General features: G+C 40.0%; 1 protein-coding gene across 8 annotated transcripts in view; it reads right to left on the bottom strand.

Moving 5' to 3' along the window:
• YAP1 (Yes associated protein 1) overlaps positions 1 to 22,463 on the bottom strand; it is a 137,433-nt gene that overhangs the window by 23,463 nt on the left and 91,507 nt on the right. For 4 of the 8 annotated variants that reach the window (XM_018059886.1, XM_018059884.1, XM_018059888.1 and 1 more), the window contains exon 4: positions 19,907 to 20,020. In XM_018059886.1, coding sequence (XP_017915375.1) covers positions 19,907 to 20,020 — 114 coding nt within the window. Of the gene's footprint in view, positions 1 to 19,900; positions 20,021 to 22,463 lie in introns of all 8 variants that reach the window. The other 4 variants (XM_018059883.1, XM_018059887.1, XM_018059885.1 and 1 more) reach the window with 1 other exon arrangement.

The raw sequence follows: 22,463 nt of genomic DNA, 5'->3' as shown, positions 1-22,463 counted from the left end.
TAGCCAAGAAAAAGGATATCTTGTTATTCACAAGCATGATGGGGACATTCAACATAGCCTCTTCTGTAGTAAGACCAGAAATAACCTAAAAACCCACCAATAGTACAAAGGGTACATCAGTTTCTTATTATTACAGACATCCTTGTCATTAGTGTAGTATGCGGCCTTAAAGCGGCCTTAAGACGAAAGAAACAAGCAGCAGCTCTAACAGGCAATGGCGCGGAGGAGTCTAAGGCGCACAAAGGTAGAGGCACAGTACAGAACAGGAACAGGCAGAGGAGGGCTGTACTGATATATTACATGCATATCCAGAGAATCTCAATCGAAGGACAGCCAAGAAGCAATCAACACCTGCTGGCTCTGCAGCTGGGGAACTGGGTGACTAAAGAACTGACGTTCAAGAGAGACATTTTTGGTAACTTTTCAAGTTTGAATAATGTGAATGCACCGCTTATTATAAAATACACATCCAATTAAAAATAAATCCCTCAAAGTAACTAAGAGAAAGCAATCTAAGCAGTAAAGTTCATTATTAATCTTTAAATACAATGCTAACTAACAAATCAAGTAGGTTAGATGCATGCTCCAAATAAAGCCTACATCTGGATGGCACAGATTGGTCTCATTCAACACCACTATATCCCCCACACAGCCAAGGTAGTCAGTTATTTTTTGAGTTGAATCTGTAATACACCATTTGACAATCAGATTGGATTCTTATAATAGTGAATTTCTGTCACTGATAAAACATTGATCAAACTATGGACTGTGTTAGCCTCAGTAAGCAGATGCAAGTTTTATTACGTGAAAATGGCAATAAGAATGATATATTACCTTTTCAGACATCTATTCAACTTTTTAAGGTGACATTTCAGGTCACTGTTTAATACATATGACACTTGAAGAAATGACACTAATCTTTTACAACCTTTTGCAGAGAACAGCAAAGAAGGAAACTTCACGCTTTTGTGACCAGCATATCGCTAATACCTTACGAAGACATTAAAACAAAGAAAAATCATAGATGGCTCTCGCTCATCAACCTTGCTACCAAAATCTGAAATGATTCACCGGTGGTGCTCATGGCTTACTAGACCCTGGCCACAAAGCAAACTCCTTGTGATGATCTTCACATGTCCTCGGTTGGACCATAGGTACAGCTCTTGGAGGCCACCTGAACAAACCTCTTTCAGGGCACTGCCTTGGGACTCTGTCTACTGACATTTCTCACCTGACTGTCATTTTTTATTTACAAATTTATATCTTCTCTTCCCAGGTGGCACCAGTGGTAAAGAACCCTCCTGCCAATGCAGGAGACCTAAGAGACATGGGTTCAGTCCCTGGGTCAGGAAGATGCCCTGGAGGAGGGAACGGCAACCCACTCCGGTATTCTTGTCTGGAGAATCCCATGGACGGAAGCCTGGCGGGCTACAGTCCATAGGGACGCAGGCAGTTGGACACGACTGAAGCGACTGAGCATACACATCTTCTCTCAAACAAGTGTCTCAGGAGCGGGGACAGAATCCCAACTGCGCATATATTCTTAGTGCCTAGACCAGCAGCTTGGCATAAAAGCCGTGCGGGGAAACAACACTGAAATGATTCCAAGTCCGTTCATTATGCACTGAGGCAGAAATTTAACTTTATAAAAGATATGGCAATACAGAAATCCTACCAATTTCCCCACAGACTACCAACTCTTCTATGTGGCAATATAACATTGATTTGAAACCAAGGATATTAGAAAAAAGGAAAATTACAGACCAATCTTCTCTGAGAATGCCTTAGTTCAATTCAACCTACTGAGATATTAATATAAAGTGATAACATTTTTGTTCTTCCTTTCCCCTCTATTTTTCCTGTATTTCTTCTTCTAACTTTTTAAAAAATTCGGCCATGGCAGATGGCATGTGGGATCTTAGTTCAATGCCCTGACCAGAGATTGAACCCACGCCTCTTGCTTTGGAAGCAGGGGGTCGTAGCCACTGGACTGCCGGAGCTCTTTTCCCAACTTCTTCAGTTGAACTCACTTAGTCAAATCTTTTCTTAGAACATTTAAGTCAATAAATTTACCTTTAAGGACTGCTTTTCTGGCATGCCACACATTTGAAATCGTACATATAATTCATGATTGTTTTATTTCAAATATCTGCAATTTCTATTTTGATTTCCATTTAACTCATGAGTTATTTAGGAGTACAGTTTTATACTCTTAAGCATGTATTTAAAATTTTGAAAAATAACTGCCACAGAGAAGCAGAAAAAAAATATATTATGAATCCTCATGTAGCCATCACCCAGCTTCCCAATGATCAACACATAACCAATTTTGTTTTACATCTGTTCCGACTTTTCCCTCAATTACTTTCAAGCAAATAATATAGCCTTTCATCTGTAAATAACCTCAATAGGTATTATATGGGAGTTTTGCTTAGGTTCTTAGATTTTATAACTATTTTCTGCCTAATGCTGAAAAACTTGGTTCTAATCACATTAATATATATTATCCTTTTATACATAGACAATTATTTCAAAATAACATTATGACTGAATATTAAAGTTATGCTGAACAAAATGATAATTAAAAGGTTTGAATTCTTTTTTTTTTTTTTTTTTGTCCTTAAGATATTTCATTAAGTATATCCAGCCAAATCAGCTTAAGGGTTACCTGAAACAATTCTTCATGTAACTGAGCCACCAACTCAAATACTGGTTCACTGTGACACTGTGCTTTTGAATTTTATACACTTGCTTTACTTACCACCCAACACCGCCCTGCCTGCATTTAAAAACCTAAGCAGACACAGACATGGCAGGGCGCTGCACAGCACACTGGAGCAGTGTGTTGGTAGCACATTCTTAATACTTGACTTCACTCTGCCTTTTTGATAATAATATCCTGGAGACTACGCCAAAGTAGTATTAGAGTTTTTCTCCCATTTTCTTTTAAAAATAACTGACTAGTATTTCATTCAACTAATTTCTTATTAGGTACCACCGTTTTAATTATAATCTGTATGTTTTAATAGCTGGTGGGGCAAGCCATGTGTTTTTTGAAGGCAACTTTTGATTATTGGGATCTAATTTTATTGCTTTGTGGTTAAAATAACCTGGTCTGTACACTGCTTTGTGAAATCTGTGACTGGTACGTGGGCAGTCCTGCTTCTGCCCTAGGCCAGGGCTGGTCAGCTGCACCGCGCCTTTCCCCATCGGGCCTGCTTCACGCATCTCTCTATGCTCTGAACACTCTCAGTTCCTGATATCCCAACAAGAGGACTGGCCCCAGCCCTGTCTGTGCTCCCTGTTTCTTGTGTGGTTTTATTTTCTGACCAACAGAGACTTTCTTCTTTTAAATTTATGAATCGAGTTAAGTCTTTTGGTTATTTCTTTTTAATGTTCTGCCTGACAGAGCAGAGAAGGGAGGCCCAAAAAATATGACTCGCTGCTTCTTATTCTTCAAAGCCTTATTAATCTTTCACATGGCAAAAAAGCCACATTTAAGAAATGTCTTTACAAAGAATAAATGGCTGGTACCTCAATAATTATGGTTGACAGTATTCTGTAGGTGAATGGATAGAAAAAAGCCACACACTTCATAGCTTAGACTTGCTCCATTGGTGGCTCAGATGGTAAAGAACCCGCCTGCAATGCAAGAGACCTGGGTTCAATCCCTGGAGGAGGGCATGACAACCCACCCCGGTATTCTTGCCTGGAGAATCCCCAAGAACAGAGGAACCTGTCGGGCTACAGTCCATGGGGTTGCAAACAGTCAGACACAACTGGGTGACTAAGCACAGCACAGCAACCTCATTAATACAATTGCTTATATCTACCTGTCACCAACATTATTAGATTCACAACTGACAGGTACCATCAGTTCAGTTCAGTTCAGTCGCTCAGTCATGTCCGACTCTTTGCGACCCCATGGACCGAAGCGCGCCAGGCCTCCCTGTCCATCACCATCTCCCGGAGTTCACTCAAACTCATGTCCATTGAGTTGATAATGCCATCCAGCCATCGAGTTGATAATGCCATCCAGCCATCGCATCCTGTCATCCCTTTCTCCCCTCACCCCTAATCCTTACCAGCATCAGAGTCTTTTCCAAGGAGTCAACTCTTCACATGAGGTGGCTAAAGTACTGGAGTTTCAGCTTTAGCATCAGTCCTTCCAATGAACACCCAGGACTGATCTCCTTTAGAATGGACTGGTTGGATCTCCTTGTAATCCAAGGGACTCTCAAGAGTCTTCTCCAACGCCACAGTTCAAAAGTATCAATTCTTCGGCCCTCAGCTTTCTTCACAGTCCAACTCTCACGTCCATACATGACCACTGGAAAAACCATAGCCTTGACTAGACAGACCTTTGTTGGCAAAGTAATGTCTCTGCTTTTGAATATGCTATCTAGGTTGCTCATAACTTTCCTTCCAAGGGGTAAGGGTCTTTTAATTTCATGGCTGCAATCACCATCTGCAGTGATTTTGGAGCCCCCCAAAATAAAGTCTGACCCTGTTTCCCCATCTATTTCCCATGAAGTGATGGGACCAGATGCCATGATCATTGTTTTCTGAATGTTGAGCTTTAAGCCAACTTTTTCGCTCTCCTCTTTCACTTTCATCAAGAGGCTTGTTCCTCTTCACTTTCTGCCATAAGGGTAGTGTCATCTGCATATCTGAGGTTATTGATATTTCTCCTGGCAATCCTGTTTCCAGCTTGTGCATCTTCCAGCCCAGTGTTTCTCATGATGTACTCTGCATATAAGCTAAATAAGCAGGGTGACAATATACAGCCTTGACGTCCTCCTTTTCCTATTTGGAACCAGTCTGTTGTTCCATGTCCAGTTCTACCTGTTGCTTCCTGACCTGCATATAGGTTTCTCAAGAGGCAGGTCAGGTGGTCTGGTACTCCCATCTCTTTCAGTATTTTCTAGTTTATTGTGATCCACAGTCAAAGGCTTTGGCATAGTCAATAAAGCAGAAATAGATGTTTTTCTGGAACTCTCTTGCTTTTTCCATGATCCAGTGGATGTTGGCAATTTGATCTCTGGTTCCTCTGCCTTTTCTAAAACCAGCTTGAACATCTGGAAGTTCACGGTTCACATACTGCTGAAGCCTGGCTTGGAGAATTTTGAGCATTACTTTACTAGCATGTGAGATGAGTGCAATTGTGCGGTAGTTTGAGCATTCTTTGGCATTGCTTTTCTTTGGGATTGGAATGAAAACTGACCTTTTCCAGTCCTGTGGCCACTGCTGAGTTTTCCAAATTTGCTGGCATATTGAGTGCAGCATTTTCACAGCATCATCGTTCAGGATTTGAAATAGCTCAACTGGAATGCCATCACCTCCACTAGCTTTGTTCATAGTGATGCTTTCTAAGGCCCACTTGACTTCACATTCCAGGATGTCTGGCTCTAGGTGAGTGATCACACCATCACGATTATCTGGGTTGTAAAGCTCTTTTTGTACAGTTCTTCTGTGTATTCTTGCCACCTCTTCTTAATATCTTCTGCTTCTGTTAGGTCCAAACCATTTCTATCCTTTATCGAGCCCATCTTTGGATGAAATGTTCCCATGGTATCTCTAATTTTCTTGAAGAGATCTCTAGTCTTTCCCATTCTGTTGTTTCATACCATGATATAAAAAACATGGCCTTTAGAGTCAAACAAACCATGATTAGAGTTAGCACATCAGTTCAGTACTTCACCCAATTCTCAGTTTCCTCAATTATACGTTGGGGATGGATCACTGTGGGGGTGTGTGCTCAGTCACTCAGTTGTGTCCAGCTCTTTGCAACCCCAAGGACTGTAGCCCACCAGGATCCTCCATCAGTGAAATTTGCCAAGCAAGAACACTGGAATGGGTTGCCATTTCCTCCTCTAGGGATCTTCCTGACAGGGACTGAACCTGTGTCTCCAACATTGGCAGGAGATTTCTCTACCCCTGAGCCAGTGGACGCCATCGTGGGGCTTATAAGTATAATGGAAAGCTTCTGTTATATTCCTGGAAGACAATATGTCCTCCAAAATGTTAGCCTCCTCCCCTCTCCCAACAGTTCTGTCTAAAACTTGAAGATTACTAGTTTTTCAGATAATCAGCAGGGGCCACAGGACTGGAAAAGGTCAGTTTTCATTCCAATGAAAGGCACTGCCCTAAGAAAGGCAATGCCAAAGAATGTTCAAACTACCACACAACTGCACTCATCTCACACATAGCAAAGTAACGCTCAAAGTTCTCCAAGCAAGGGTTCAACAGTACGTGAACCGTCAACTTCCAGATGTTCACACTAGATTTAGAAAACACAGAGGAACCAGAAATCAAATTGCAAACATCCACTGGATCATACAAAAGGCAGGAGAGTTCCAGAAAAACATCTGTTTCTTGACTATGCCAAAGCCTTTGACTGCGTGGATCACAACAAAGTGGAAAATTCTTGAAGAGGTGGGAATATCAGACCACCTGACCTGCCTCCTGAGAAATCTGTACGCAGGTCAAGAAGCAACAGTTAGAATTGGACATGGAACAACAGACTGGTTCCAAATAGGAAAAGGAGTACGTCAAGGCTGTATATTGTCACCCTGCTTATTTAACTTCTATGCAGAGTATATCATGAGAAATGCTGGGCTGGATGAAGCACAAGCTGGAATCAAGATTGCCAGGAGAAATATCAATCACCTCAGATATGCAGATGACACCACTCTTATGGCAGAAAGTGAAGAGGACCTAAAGACCTCTTGATGAAAATGAAAGAGGAGAATGAAAAACCTGGCTTGAAATTCAGCATTCAAAAGACTAAGATCATGGCATCCAGTCCCATGACTTCATGTCAAATAGATGGAGAAACAATGGAAACAGTGACAGACTTATTTTCTTAGGTTTCAAAATCACTGCAGATGGTGACTGCAGCCAAGAAATTAAAAGACGCTTGCTCCTTAGAAGAGAAGCTATGACAAACCTAGACAGAATACTAAAAAGCAGAGACATTACTTTGCTGACAAACATCCATCCAGTCAAAGCTATGGTTTTTCCAGTAGTCATATATAGATGTGAAAGTTGGACCATAAAGAAAGCTGAGTGCTGAAGAACTGATACTTTTGAACTGTGGTGTTGGAGGAGAGTCTTCAGAGTCCCTTGGACACCAAGGAGATCTAATCAGTCCACCCTAGATGAAATCAGTCCTGAATATTCATTGGAAGGACTAATGCTGATGCTCCAATACTCTGGCCACCTGATGCGAAAAACTGACTTTTTTAATAAGACCCTGATGCTGGGAAAGACTGAAGGCAGGAGGAAGAGGGGATGACAGAGCATGAGCTGATTGGATGGCATCACTGACTTGATGGATATGAGTCTGAGCAAACTCCAGGAGATGGTGATAGACAGGGAATCCTGGTGTGGTGCAGACCAGGGTATTGCAGAGTCAGACATGACTGAGAAACTGAACTGACGTATAACCACCTTGGTTTGAATTCCCATACCTTCTCTCCCCCATCGCTCCACTCCATCATGCTTGTCACTGTTCCTAAGCATTTATGATTCACAAAGATATGTATATTTATCTTTTCCTACAAGATCTAAACAGGAAAAAAATAAGTGGTAGAGTTTGAGCCTTAGCTCAACCTCCTTAAGGATCCATCTCTTTTGGTGAAAATGTTCCTGGCATTCCCAAAGGGCACTCAACATTTTCTCAAAGAGATGTTTTCATACATTGTGTTATATCAGTTTTGAAAATATGAGTTAAATATGAACTGGGGACTGATCTGAATATCTGTCACGTTTGGTGAACCTCTAAATATCTGAGGTCTAGAGCCAAAAACTACTGGGAAAAACGTTTTCTATTCCAAGCAGTTAAAAAAAAAACAACTGCTAGAAAATAACCCATAAGTAAGTTGGAAAGTGTTGAAATGATAAAATATGACTGATTTCAAAACAGATTCTAGGGTTATCTAGAAACATTAAAAAAAAAAAAAAACTTTGAACTTTCCACATTGTGTTTTTATTAATATTGCATAAAACAAGTTAATGTAAATACATATTCTTGTGAAAACTAGCTGGACAATAACAATATCGTACGAAAATAAACTTAACTATCCTCTGCTCCTCACCAGTTTCTCAGAATTAGATGCCATTAGCAGTAACCAGTAACGACAGCGACCACCGCTGATGGCACACTGAACTGATTGGTAAAGTCGTTTTCAAACCTAAGCTGACTGCTAGAAACCACAGAAGGGGAAGATAGGGTATCAAAAGACGGAGTAAAAACTCCACAAAATAAAAAGAAATGTGCACAAAATATGCAATAGATACAGTTTCTCTGGCTAATAATGGTCAGTCCTTTTGGTTGTTTACTTAAATGCTGTTTGTTACCTGTGGATACAAGCCGTCCTACAAGTTTCTGTACTAAGAGTTCACTGAAATGACCAACTCAAACAACCTTGTTTATCCACTGAAGCTGGGATTTCTTCTCTTCAGAAGCATCCCATTCTTTACCTTCTGACCATCTCCAGCATTTCAACAAAGCACAGAGCAGCGCACCCACATGGGGTGCACCAGAGACCTCACAAGCAGGCAAGAAACAAGACGGGCTTTGTTTCATGGGGGAAGGGAGCAGGGCAGTTAAAAAGAAAAGAACTGCATTACCAGCTTCTTCCTCTAAGTCATCAACCACCAAAATCCAAATGTTTCCAGTTTTAAAGGTAAATAGAAAATAAATCTCTAAAAAAGGGTAGAATTTTTTTTAAAATATGCTATATTTAAAAATTCAGAGTCTGCTGCCTAATAGTAACTTTCAAGTTACTATTTCATAACTTGAACAAATCAGTCAGAAGCAAATCAGTCCTGACAGCTTTATGGTAGCAAATTATACAATCAGCAATTACTGAAGGGAAAAAAAAGACCATCTTCTCAAAAACAAAGGAGGTCGTCACCATGGGTTCTTTCTAAATGTCATTCTAAACATAAGTTTTCAAACTACAGACAAATTTTAAGTTTGCATAATTGGTATCTTCAATCTTGTAATATTACAAAGTATTTCAGATCTGGGAATCAACTGTAGACTGTGATAATAAAGTCTATCCCAGTAATGTCATTAAGTGTAAATTTAAACTTAGAAACATTTTTTTGAACTTTTAAAACATTAACTCACATCAAACCTCCCACAAGAAAGCACTTCTTTACTTTGTCTAATATTTTATCAAGTTTCAGACATTACATGGTTATATGTTAGAATGACTGTATTAGTTTGTTCATAACATTTAGAAAGAAATTTTAGGTTTTTCCTGTATTGATAAGATACTTAAGACTTCTGTAAAATAGCAGGCTTATTAGAAGAAATGAAAGTTTTCTGAAAACAATCTAACAGGCCACCTATCAGTCTTAAAACGATAAAAACAAAACACAAAATTCCTACTGCTAGTTCAGTATTTCAATATGACTGAGGGAACTGCACTGTCTACAAAAAGTTGTTACTAACTGGCACAATAATTTATGTATTTTAAATAAGGCTAGGGTCCTAATTTAACGACTGAATACCTTTTCATTATCAATATGCAAAAGATGTGTCCCAACACTCTTAAGCTATACCTACCTAAATGAAAAGTTATTCTGAGATACTTCACCCCTTTATCAGTTTTAATAAAGTCATAGGACTGTGTGTAATCATCACCATTATCTAATTTCAGAACATTTTCATCATCCCCCAAAGAAGCCATGTATTCCTTTGTGAGTACACTTTCTGCTGCCCCTTCCCCAGTTGCTGGTAATCATTAAACTACTTTGTCTCTTTGGAACTGCCTATTCTGAACAGGTCATATATGTGGAATCAATTTTGAGACTGGCTTGTTTCACTCAGTATGTTTTCTAGATTCATCCATATTATAGCACATATCAGCATTTTACTCCTTTCTATCATGGAATAACTTTCCATTGTACAGATTTACTACATTTTGTTAGTTTGTTCATCAGTTGATGGAATATCTGTTATTTTCATCTTTTGGTTTTTATGAATCATGTGGCTACAGACATTCAAGTTTGCAGGTTTTTGTATGGACATATGGTTTCCTCTTGCGGGCATACGTATCTAGGGCACGGAATTGCTGGGTCGCACAGTGGGTGCAACTTTCTGAGAAACTGTAACAAAACGGTTTTCTTGAGTGGCTGCCTCCGTTTTCAATCACACGGACAATGGACGAGGTGCCAACTGCTGCACATGCTCGCCAGCACTTACCGATGCCTGTCCTTCACTTCAGCCATCTTACTAAGAATAAAGTGGTGTCTCATTGTGGCTTTGGTCTGCATGACGTGCTAATAGCTAACCTCCTCTAATAGTCCACGCTAGGCACACTCTGTACTTTTCTCCCTTTCGAAGTATCAAACTCCAGGCCCCCCAAACTGGGTTAAAGTACTTGAATCTTTACAAACTACTCAAAAATATCAATAACGTCTTTATTTTGATCACAATAAACTGTGGAAAATTCTGAAAGAGATGGAAATACCAGACCACCTGACCTGCCTCTTGAGAAACCTATATACAGGTCAGGAAGCAACAGTTCGAACTGGACATGGAACAACAGACTGGTTCCAAATAGGAAAAGGAGGACGTCAAGGCGGTATATTGTCACCCTGCTTATTTAACTTAAATGCAGAGTACATCATGAGAAACGCTGGACTTGAAGCACAAGCTGGAATCAAGATTGCCGGGAGAAATATCAATAACCTCAGATATGCAGATGACACCACCCTTATGGCAGAAAGTGAAGAGAAACTAAAAAGCCTCCTGATGAAAGTGAAAGAGAGTGAAAAAGTTGGCCTAAAGCTCAACATTCAGAAAACGAAGATCATGGCATCTGGTCCCATCACTTCATGGGAAATAGATGGGGAAACAGTGGAAACAATGTCAGACTTTATCTTTCTGGGCTCCACAATCACTGCGGATGGTGACTGCAGCCATGAAATTAAAAGACCCTTACTCCTTGGAAGAAAAGTTGTGACCAACCTAGACAGCATATTGAAAAGCACAGACATTACTTTGCCAACAAAGGTCCATCTAGTCAAGGCTATGGTTTTTCCAGTGGTCATGTATGGATGTGAGAGTTGGACTGTGAAGAAACCTGAGCGCCGAATTAATTGATGCTTTTGAACTGTGGTGTTGGAGAAGACTCCTGAGAGTCCCTTGGACTACAAGGAGATCCAACCAGTCCATCCTAAAGGAGATCAGTCCTGGGTGTCCACTGGAAAGACTGATGCTGAGGCTTAAACTCCAATACCTTGGCCACCTCATGTGAAGAGTTGACTGATTGGAAAAGACCCTGATGCTGGAAGGGATTGGGGACAGGAGGAGAAGGGGACGACAGAGGATGAGATAGCTGGATGGCATCACCAAGTCGATGCACATGAGTTTGGGTGAATTCTGGGAGCTGGTGATGGACAGGGAGGCCTGACGTGCTTCGGTCCATGAAGTTGCAAAGAGCGACTGAACTAACTAACTAAGGTCAATTTGATATCATCTTCCTTCAACCATCTATCAAAAGTCTGGCATGAAAATTCATTAAAATGGTATTTTTCAAACAATACAATTGTGAATAGAGCTTAAAAAACATTCAACAGAACATTTTCTCCTCATCACCTCATTAAGCAGTTTGGGGCAGGACACAGGAGTTGCTAAATGAGGTGAGGAGGAGAAGGGAGAAGTAGTCTTAACTAGCCTTCAGCTCTGTCTCCAGGACATAACTATGTTTTTCCCTCTACTATGAAAACAGTGTTTAAAGTACAAATAATGAAATGACTGGTCTATAAAGAGACAGGGAATAACGTTTTAAAATCTACCTGGCATTAAGAATTCATGTTAGATTAATGAGTAAATAGTCCCATTAACAATAGCTTTATTTCTAATTACATGTAATTTATTACTTTCACTAGGGGAATTTATAATTTAAAAGAGAAGAATCTGAGTTTTGACAGCTAAGCACAGCAACTGGTCCTTTTATATAGTGTAGAGCCTGACTGGTTTCTCATCCTTTAATGTCCCACTTCAAAAAAGTGTTCCTGACTACCTCACCTCATTCCCTTTTGCAGCACCTTATGATAAAGCCCTTCATTGTATTTAACAGGTTTTGTAATGGTTTATTTACTCAGTAGCCTGCAACCCCCAGCCCCCAACTGTTAGCATAGTGCCTGGTACGTAACTGGCACTCATCTGCTGAATGAGTAAGTAAGTACAAAAAGTTTTTATCCCTGGTTAGTAGGATGCTATTAGTAATGCACAGGAGAATCTCCAAATTGAAGTGAGTCCAGAATGAGTTCTGAAGTGACCTCAGCAACCAGGGTAGCAGAACAACATGAGCATAAAACAAAGAATAGGAACCACTCCCCTTCTAAGTCACTCCAACTGATTTCAACAGAAATCTATCTCGCTTTTCCCTCCGGAAGTCTATAATCTCTTTTTCTGTTTATCTGAATCTCTGAGTTGGCACAAAAAGTGGCACCACCAAATGGATCTCTTCTTCAGTGCATTTTATAAGACACTTGCTGTTAATGCAAAGGTGATGCTGGAATCAAGATTGCTGGGAGAAATATCAATAACCTCAGATATGCAGATGACACCACCCTTATGGCAGAAAGTGAAGAGGAACTAAAAAGCCTCTTGATGAAAGTGAAAGAGGAGAGTGAAAAAGTAGGCTTAAGTTCAACATTCAGAAAACTAAGATCATGGCATCTGGTCCCATCACTTCATGGCAAATAGATGGGGAAACAGTGGAAATAGGGTCAGACTTTACTTTTTTGGGCTCCAAAATCACTGCAGATGGTGACTGCAGCCATGAAATTAAAAGACGCTTACTCCTTGTAAGGAAAGTTATGACCAACCTAGATAGCATATTCAAAAGCAGAGACATTACTTTGTCAACAAAGGTCCGTCTAGTCAAGGCTATGGTTTTTCCAGTGGTCAGGTATGGATGTGAGAGTTGGACTGTGAAGAAAGCTGAGTGCCGAAGAATTGATGCTTTTGAACTGTGGCGTTGGAGAAGACTCTTGAGAGTCCCTTGGACTGCAAGGAGATCCAACCAGTCCATTCTGAAGGAGATCAGTCCTGGAAGGACTGATGCTAAAGCTGAACTCCAATACTTTGGCCACCTCATGTGAAGAGTTGACTCACTGGAAAAGACTCTGATGCTGGGAGGGATTGGGGGCAGGAGGAGAAGCAGACGGCAGAGGATGAGATGGCTGGATGGCATCACCAACTCGATGGACGTGAGTTTGAGTGAACTCTGGGAGTTGGTGATGGACAGGGTGGCCTGGCATGCTGCGATTCATGGGGTCGCAAAGAGTCGGACACAACTGAGCAATGAACTGAACTGAACTGATGCAAATGTAACTTGAAACACAGGTTTCTTTTAAAAATATATTTTCTTATGTCTGATGGGAGGAGTTTTAGTAACACAAGCCATTAATTTAAATTATCACTTGCTATACAAAGAAAATACTTCTTCACTATGTAATTACTTGTGTCACTGAACCATCATCAAGTAGAAAATATGTACTAATTTCACCTCATTAATGTATGTGAGGAGGAGAGGGCATCAGAGGATGAGATGGCTGAATGGCAACACCAATGCAATGGGCACAAACTTGGGCACTTCAGGAGATGGTGCCGACAGGGAGGCCTGGCGTGCTGCAGTCCATGGGGCTGCAGAGAGTTGGACACGACTGGGTGACTGAACAACAACAGTGTATGTCTACGCACCCTCAACGAGTAGAAGAGATTGCATATATGAATAATAGACTATTTTGACACTATCCTCCTGAATATAACATAAATTAAAAGAAAAAAAGACTAAAACTGCAAACCTCAAGTTTGAACTAACTTTGACAGTCCATAACTTTACACATGAAAACGTTCATTTCAGTGTTTATTTAATCTTTACTTAAAAAAAAATAGTGAGGGCAACAATTTGTAACAATCTCTAACTGTGTTTTAAATTGAGCTTCACTGAGCATATGGCCTGGAGTTATACTTCAAATCAACTTACATCAGGCTTTCTATTACAGCAACTTTAGGGAAGTTCTAAATTTTAGAAACCAAGCACACCAAAACTGTATCCATCTTTAAGACAGTAAAGCTGAACCCCAATAACACATGCATTAAATTCCTACATGTGTCAGAGTTTGATGGTGTAGACAAAACTTAACTCTTCCATCCAGCACTGGCCATTCCCTGTCAGATGTTTGCCTGGGCATACTCACCATGTGATAAGGCTTATCTTTAGATTAAGCTGGAAGATTTCCTAGTCTCCTCTTCACAAGTAATTTCCAGCTGTGACCAGAGGGCCAAAAGCTAAACTTAAATGGTACAATAAATAGTTCAAAAGTATCTTTGAAACCTCAGGGCACTCAAATCCAGAAAGCTATTGAGAAGTAACCTTAAGTAAGAATCCAAAGCAGCCACTGAAGATTTCATTCTCTAGCATATTATATTAAATCACAATAATTAAGAAGGGGCTTCCCTGGGGGTTCAGACAGTAAGGAATCTTCCTGTAATGCAGGAGACTCGGGTTCAGTCCCTGGGTCTGGAAGAGCCCCTGGAGAAGGGAACAGCAACCCACTCCAGTATTCTTGCCTAGAGAATCCCGTGGACAGAGGAGCTTGGAGGGCCCCAATTCATGGGGTTGCAAAGAGTCGGAGAATGACAATAATTAAGGACTGGAAATATTCTTAAAAGCATCCAGTATATGAATCCAAATAAGCTGAGAAGTCAGGTATCTTTCTGAATGAATTGGTTATATTCTGATACCAGAATAACTTGGGTCTCCTGATTTCTAACTGAGGAGGTACATTTTTCTACATCACAATTTAATTCATATTAAATTTTTCTGCATCACAGTTTTATTCAAATTCATATTGAATGTATTATGCAACTACTATGGAGAAAACAGGATGCTAATTTCTTTTAAAGGATTTTTCAAGGTCATATAAAATGCCAGGTCAGAGAAGTGTTGCAATTGTTTTTCTCACTGGATAATGTGCATTTAAAAACTACACTGACTGTTACCTTTAAAGAGGCACTAGTTAAATGAAAGGCATCCAGAAGAAGGGAATTAAACTAGTAAAGAACTCAGAACTCTTAATGCATGGAAAAAACTAGAGAAACCAGTTAAGAGAGAATGTTCTGATATTAGGACTGTATTCACAAATTTGAAGGGAAGTAAATTTCTGAGTAATAAAGGAATACATACTTTCTGGTCATTAGAATCTTCCTTAAACAAAATGGACTGACTTGTAATGCGGTAAGTTCCTAGTTGAGGGAAAGGTCAAATCGAGGGAAAGGTCAAAGGTGAGATTGGAAGGTAATCTCCTAAGGATGTGGAAGAGGCGAGGCCTGATAATTCAACTGTATGGTTTCACTTCTGTAGCTGGAAACTCACTACCTTGGTAATTTCCTCAAGATTGAGTCACAACGTGTAAGTCATGGTACATAAGTAAATGCATTAAACACTGTCATCTTCCTCCTTCTGAAATTTCCATGTATTAGTATTGGTGACTTCGGTGTGTTTCTAAAGATTAACTGCTTGCCATCTAGATTTCTTTACAATTCTGGGTGTCAAAAGATCAAGTCCAGATTCTAGTTCTGTCTCTTAACTATGTAACTCGGTAAGTCACGATTTTCCTAGATCTGAGAGAAGCTCAAACTTGGGGCAGAATTCCCTACCTCTCCCAGTATTTTTTTTTAATAGACGTTGGTGGGTTTGCAGTCACAGGACTGGGTGGCACCGTGGCTCACTGGGCAGGAGTCAGGGCGCTAAACGCTCCTTTAGTGCCCAGGGCACCCCTTTCCTCCTCCCCTGAGGAAAGGTGAAGAGAAGAGTCACAAGTTGCTTTTATGTGCCAAACTTGGTGAGATTTATCTGTTTTAAGACGCTGCAGTTACCAACAGCTCTATTTACCTAAAACACAATGAAACAGCTTTTCCTCCCCACCCTAAGTAGTTAATAATATAGTTCACAACCCAAACTGACATTTTAGGATCACTAGGCAATATTTAAAAGAGGATAAGGAAAACAGAACAAAAAACAAAGGAAAAACTTGTTTTTAATGCATGGATATCAAGAGACTTGCTTCAGTAAAAGTTCAAATGAGCTGAAGCTGGTATTCTAGCTACCCAAGACTCCATTAATGGAGTTACAGAGTTAGTTCCTATAGCCTTCAGCGCTTTCCCTTCCTCTACAACAGAGGGAAAAATATTTAGTTGGTCATTAGGTGCATCTTCATTAAAAGCAAAATATTACTTTTAACAGCTATCAGAAATATTTGTTCTTAAAGGGAAAAGGTCTGAACACTTAAAAAATTAAACAGACCTTTAACTACTGATGCAAAATATTTAACTGTGATCAGAAAGGTGTGCTGAACAACTTTTAGTTTGTGACTGAAGAGCAAGTTTTGGAATATCTTGAAACCAAGGACCAAAATTAACTTCTAGGTTTTAATTACCTGTTACATTTCCATGCATAGAATGTCTACGCATAGAATTGCTGTTAGCGATTACAAAGGACATTGTGTTTTCGCCAACCTAAGTTATTTACTACCTCCTTTAAGACTCAAAAGATACACCTTTTAATCCACATCTCTAGTTCCAGTACTTTATTTACACCAAATGTGTTTTCAATCCCCGTGGTCCCATCAGCACTTATTTCCAGAAACACAGATTCTAACACTATTTAATATGTTCTTTCCCATAAACAGGGACATTACATAAAAGATCAGTTCACTGACCATTAGTATTCTGGAGTAGATTTTTCATTCTGAAGAATGGGAATTTTTTTGGTTTGCTTTCATTAGGGCTTTCACTGGAAAATATTCATATGGCTATATTATATAAAATAAATAATCTTACGATGTACAAGAAAATGAGACATTTTATGTTTGCAAGTGTAAAATCTGTAGGGGGAAAAAGTGTAAACATGAAATAATTTAATGACCTGTGTAATATTCAAGCATCAACTTACTTTAATAAGTGTAAAAACAGTTCTAGTATGATTCCTTAAAAATAGATAAAAGCCCTTCTTTTTTCACAGTCAGTAAATATCAGCTAGTTCTTATTGCCACTGGATGTTACCTCATGATTTGTTATAAATTACCAATCAATGCTGTAAAATAATATAAATGTCAAAAATATATAGTTTTCATAGAAGGGCAAGAAAGGGGCATGAGATTGAGAGATACAAACTACTATGTAAAAAAAAAAAAAAGCAACAGGGAAAAATACAGCACAGGGAAACAGTCTTTATTTTGTAATAACTTTAAGTGGAGTATCATCTAGAAAAATGTTGAATCACTAAGTGATATACCTAAAACTAATACTGTAAATCAACATAAAATAAAAACCTCAATAATATTTTAAAGATATAGTTTTTAAATGTTAAAGAACAAGAAAATCAAATAAAAAGGAACCAATACATAACAAATTACAAATTTCCTAAATTTATATTATATGAATAACTTATTAACTTCATGGGGGATGTGAAGAACTGATTAAAAAATTATTCTAAATATAATTATTCCAAAGCATCTGATAAAGAACAGAAATATAAAAGAGGCTGGTGTTTGAAGGCAATTAAGTGATAAAGTCAAGCTTATAAAGAGGTCAAATGTATTTTCCACTCTAAAATGTCAAAAGACATAGGTCAACTTAATGTAAAAAATGGTAAATACTTTAATATAGATTTAGGGAATATAGGAAAGCAAATTTCACAACCATGAAGGAAACAACCTATCATTTGTTGCTGTTTGCATGGTTCAAAGGGTCAGAAAGGGGATAGTTTATATTTTTTTGGCAGATAAAATGCAATCTACCATAGAACGTCAGATTTCAAGGAAAACTCCTTCAAATTCAGCAGCTAACAGCTTGTCTCTATTTGCTGTCACTCTGGATCAGAGAAACCCACACTTTTTTCTTCCCCTTTCCTGCTCCCCTTCAGTTACACTTGAGCTCTCTGACTGAAAAGGTCTGGAACAGATTAGAAGTCGGGCCACAAAATAAAAAGCTTTGGCAAGCTGTCAAGCCTGTCTGGAATACACATACAACAGTGGGCCCAAAAGGGGAAACTAAAAGCAGTAAGAGTATTTTACGAAACCTTTTCTTGGCATACTTAATTGTACGCTGTGTGTACATATGTGTTGAGGTGGGAGGGAGACTATTATTTTTTTGGTACTTTCTCCCATTTAAAACAAAAGACCAAGCTATGTGTGATTAACAGATCTACTTAAGCTCACAGCCAACTTGCTTTATTTACTTCACTTTTTATTAACTGGAAATACTTAAAAACAAAACAAAAACTTTTGTTCCAACTGCTGATTTCTATAGCTAGTTAAGAGTTAATCATCATTTTTCAGAGCCTCATGTAGAGGGAAAGAAAAATCCCACAGAACCATTTTTTAAAATTTCCAAATGCGGACAAGCTGAATTCATTTCATTAAAGATGATTTGAGGAAACATGGCTGTTATCATTCTAGTCCATACAAATGGCAAGATTTATTAAATTTTCTACCTTACTTGGGTTCCTGTTTCAACCACAAGGCCTTATTCAAATATTAAATAGAATCAGAAGTTGCAAATTATTAACATGCCACATTACTTTTTTAACACTCAACTAGGTCTTGAAGCTCAAAAGGCTTGCATTTAAGCCAAAGAGACAGTCTCTGCCCTGATCCCACTCTGACTTTACCTGAATAGGGGTTGGTTCATAACGCTGACCAATGGTGAGCTTGGGGCGGCACTGCTTCAAGAGAGAGATGGGAGTCACTGCTCTCTCAAGTTAAAAACCCAAATGTCGGGGTTTTTAAAAGGTATACATACCGACACAGAACTGTTCGCAACGTTCCTAACAGGGCAGTTATTTTGGCCAGTCCTGGGTAAAGTTTTCTTTCTCCCCTTTTACCCCAGATTGTGTTCTGATGGCATTCAAGGAGTTAATTCCTCCTTCCCGTAAGGGCCCCGCAGTTGCTGTTAGGTCAACCCCTGCAAAGCTTCAAAGGTTCCGAGCCCGCAGTCTGACCTACTCACTGATCTGCGCGTTGTTTTCATTTAGCTACATCCAGTCCAAGACGAAAGCTTTAAAACCACAACGATCTGCTCCTTTTTAGAGTCATTTTTCCATGGCTTTGGAAAAATATCTCAGAAACCCAACTGAAGAAAGGAAAACAGTGAAAAAATATGGATTAAAAAGGCCCCAAAGTGCTTGTATACTATTATCAAGATATGCACATTTGGGAGGGGGGTATTTCTTTGTGCAAATGGTGATTTTTGTCATTTGAGGGAGAAATATGGCTTTACTTTTTGTTTCCTAAATGAAAAACAAAGGAAAAAAAAACCTTAAAATATGGGTGTGGGGTGGGGGAGTGAGGGCAGAAACGAAGAGAAGGGAAAAAACGCTTCTGGCCTATCTCTAGGTGACAGGGGTCCCCGCCCCAGCTGAGGACAGAAAACATTTTACCACTGAGACACAGGATGGGAGTCACTGCTCTCTCAAGCTAAGCATAAGCAAACACCAGGTCACTCACCGACAAAAGCTGCTATTTCAGGTTTTAGATGAAGCAACAGCCTGATTTTTTCTATAGCTAGAGAGAGAATTTTAAACAAGATCACTGTGCTTCTCAAAAATGTGAAAGAAACAGCGAGTCTGGTTAGTAAACCACCACAACATTCCTCCAATCCCATCCCAAGAAGTCAAAGCTAAAAAGTTGATTTAGATCCAAATTCAGGTTTAAAGTGAAAGGCATAAAAATAGTAATAGATAAGTTGGCTAGGCAGTCATTTTTTAAAACTATAAAGCAATGCAACTTAATTTAAATGTACCTTCCAAAATTCATATACCAAAAAACAGTTATCAAAAATATTTTAAAAGATTTTGAGATGAACCTTTACCAAAACGAGGGTCAAGCCTGGGGTCTAGCCAAGAGGTGGTCTTGTTCTTGTGGTTTATATAGTATATTTCTCCATCCTGAGTCATGGCTTGTTCCCATCCGTCAGGAAGAGGACCTATAAACAACAGAAAAAAAAAAAAAAAAATCACAGTTGGTTTTTATTTGGTGCACCTAAAAATAAAAAAAAGTGGGAGAGGTGCTAATTTAAAAAGAAAACACATCCTGACATAAAACAACTCATTAAAGTAGAATTAAGCATGTGTTCAGAGAAGAAAGGTAAACCCCAATACTTGATTCTTCTCCCCCAAGAAGAAATTATCCAATAATAAAATCTACATCCCCAGAGACACAGATGTAAACAACCTTCAGATTTTGGAAAAACTCTCTGGAAGTCATGACCCAAGCCATTACTATTAGTGTTACTACAAGACATGGAGCGCTGCAGCTCGGGGACTGTCCCCCCGTCCAGCCTGTTTCATGACAGTACCTTCCTAGAGACCCCAGAGCTCTTAATAAGGAATCTGTGCAAGAGTTCTCACAGCACTACGGTATCATAAACCTTCTGCTGAATACAGAGCACAGTTTAGCTTAGCCTGCCAACTGCCATTGATTTCCATTATTTATGTGACTGACACACACCAAGAACACTATAATAGAGAAAACGTGCTTGAAAAGAGCTGATTCTTAAGCAGCCCAGAAGTTGCTAGGAGGTGTGGATAGGGCTGGAAGTTTCAGTCTGTCAGAGATGTGGGAGGTGGGGAGAGTAAGGACCAAGACTGCTGGGAGGCACGTTTCTCAGGAAGAAAAAGAAAACGGGTACAAATTCCAAAACTACAGTGTGAGGAAGCAACACCTGGGAGATAGTACTAAGAACACAGAAAACTTAGGGATCATTCTAGGCTTCCCTCCTAGCTCATTCAGGAAAGAATCTGCCTGCCATGCAGGAGACCCGGGTTGGATTCCTGGGTCGGGAAGATCCCCTGGAGAAGGGAACAGCTATCTATTCCAGTATTCTGGCCAGGAGAATTCCATGGACTGTATAGTCCATGGGGTTGCAAAGAGTCAGATGTGACTGAGTGACTTTCACTTTCGGGCTTCCCTGGTAGCTCAGTTGGTTAAGAGTCAACCTGCAATGCACGAGACCCTGGTTCAATTCCTGGGTTGGGAAGATCTGCTGAAGAAGGGATAGGCTACCAACTCCAGTATTTTGAGCTTCCCTTGTGGCTCAGCTGGTAAAGAATCCACGTGCAATGCGGGAGACCCAGGTTTGATCCCTGGCTGGGGAAGATCCCCTAGAGAAGGGAAAGGCTATCCACTCTAGTACTCTTGCCTGGAGAATCCCATGGACAGAGGAGCCTGGCAGGCTGCAGTCCATGCAGTCAGAGAGTCAGATATCACTTAGTAACTAAACCACCACCAAGATGATGCTATCCTTACAAGGGAAGTGAGTTGCTTTTGAGAGGGAACAGTAATGAAATGAGAGACCCAGTATAAGTGATCAAACCCAGGCACATTTGTCTCCTTGTCTCCTCCACTTCCCACCCCCATGAGGATCAGGAGAGGCAAAGGGAAACGGACCAACAGGAACTGACTGCTCGCTGGGCGCCAGGCATGGTGTTAAGTACACACGTGCATGGACTCATCTGACGCAGACGATGACTGAGGACGTATGCGGCAGGACAGTCTCCATTCTAACCGGAAACTGAGGCTGCATGGCTTAGCCGCACATCACAGATGATGCTCAAACCCAGCAGCCTGATTCCTGAGCCAGTTTCCTCATAACACTTCCTTTCTTTAAAATTTTATCATTTTTAAGCTTTAAAAAAACTTCTTCTTAAGGGGAGGATAACTGCTTCACAATGTTGTGCTGGTTTCTGTCACACAAGAACATGAGTCACCCGTTAAGTATACACACGTCCCCTCCCTCTTACTCCCACAACTTTTTATTCATCTTCCACATCCAAGATTACAGACTAAGTGTGTCTCCTGTGCAAAAATGGAACAAGTCCCTTTTCTCTAGGCAGTAAGTCCCCTGCATATGAACCTCCAAGTTGTGAACTTGCAAAGATGTAAACGTACACGCCCAACCGTGTTTATGTTCGCTCATGTGTTTGGTGCACATTGTCACATGCGTGCACCCCCCCACACGTGGTTGTGCTTTTGTGCATTTCACTGTAGAGAGTGCAGCAGTACAGCATGTACTTACTACCCAGCATCATCGGATCATTCTTTCAAGAAGGTGGACAGAACTGAATGCAGCCTGTGCTCCCGGGGCCGGCATGAGGGAGACCAGCTTGTCCTCTGCGTCCCATCGCCGAGACCCTCCACCTCCACTCCCCGCTCCAGTCAGGAACCTGCCTGTTCACCTGATGCCAGTTTATGCCAGCCATCATACTCTACTACTGTACTTTTCAGGGTACTATACTGCAAGGTAAAAACTTTTTTGGTGTATTTTTTAACATATTATTTTTGAAAAAATATTATTAACCATATAGCCTGATTGTGTTAGTTGGGTACCTAGGCTAACTCTGTTGAACTTATGAACAAGCTCTTGGAAC

The sequence above is a fragment of the Capra hircus genome, chromosome 15 (genome assembly GCF_001704415.2).
Source record: "Capra hircus breed San Clemente chromosome 15, ASM170441v1, whole genome shotgun sequence".
Lineage (NCBI taxonomy): Eukaryota > Metazoa > Chordata > Mammalia > Artiodactyla > Bovidae > Capra > Capra hircus.
The sequence above is the reverse complement of the archived record's forward strand: the minus strand, read 5'-3'. Positions and strand labels throughout refer to the sequence as shown.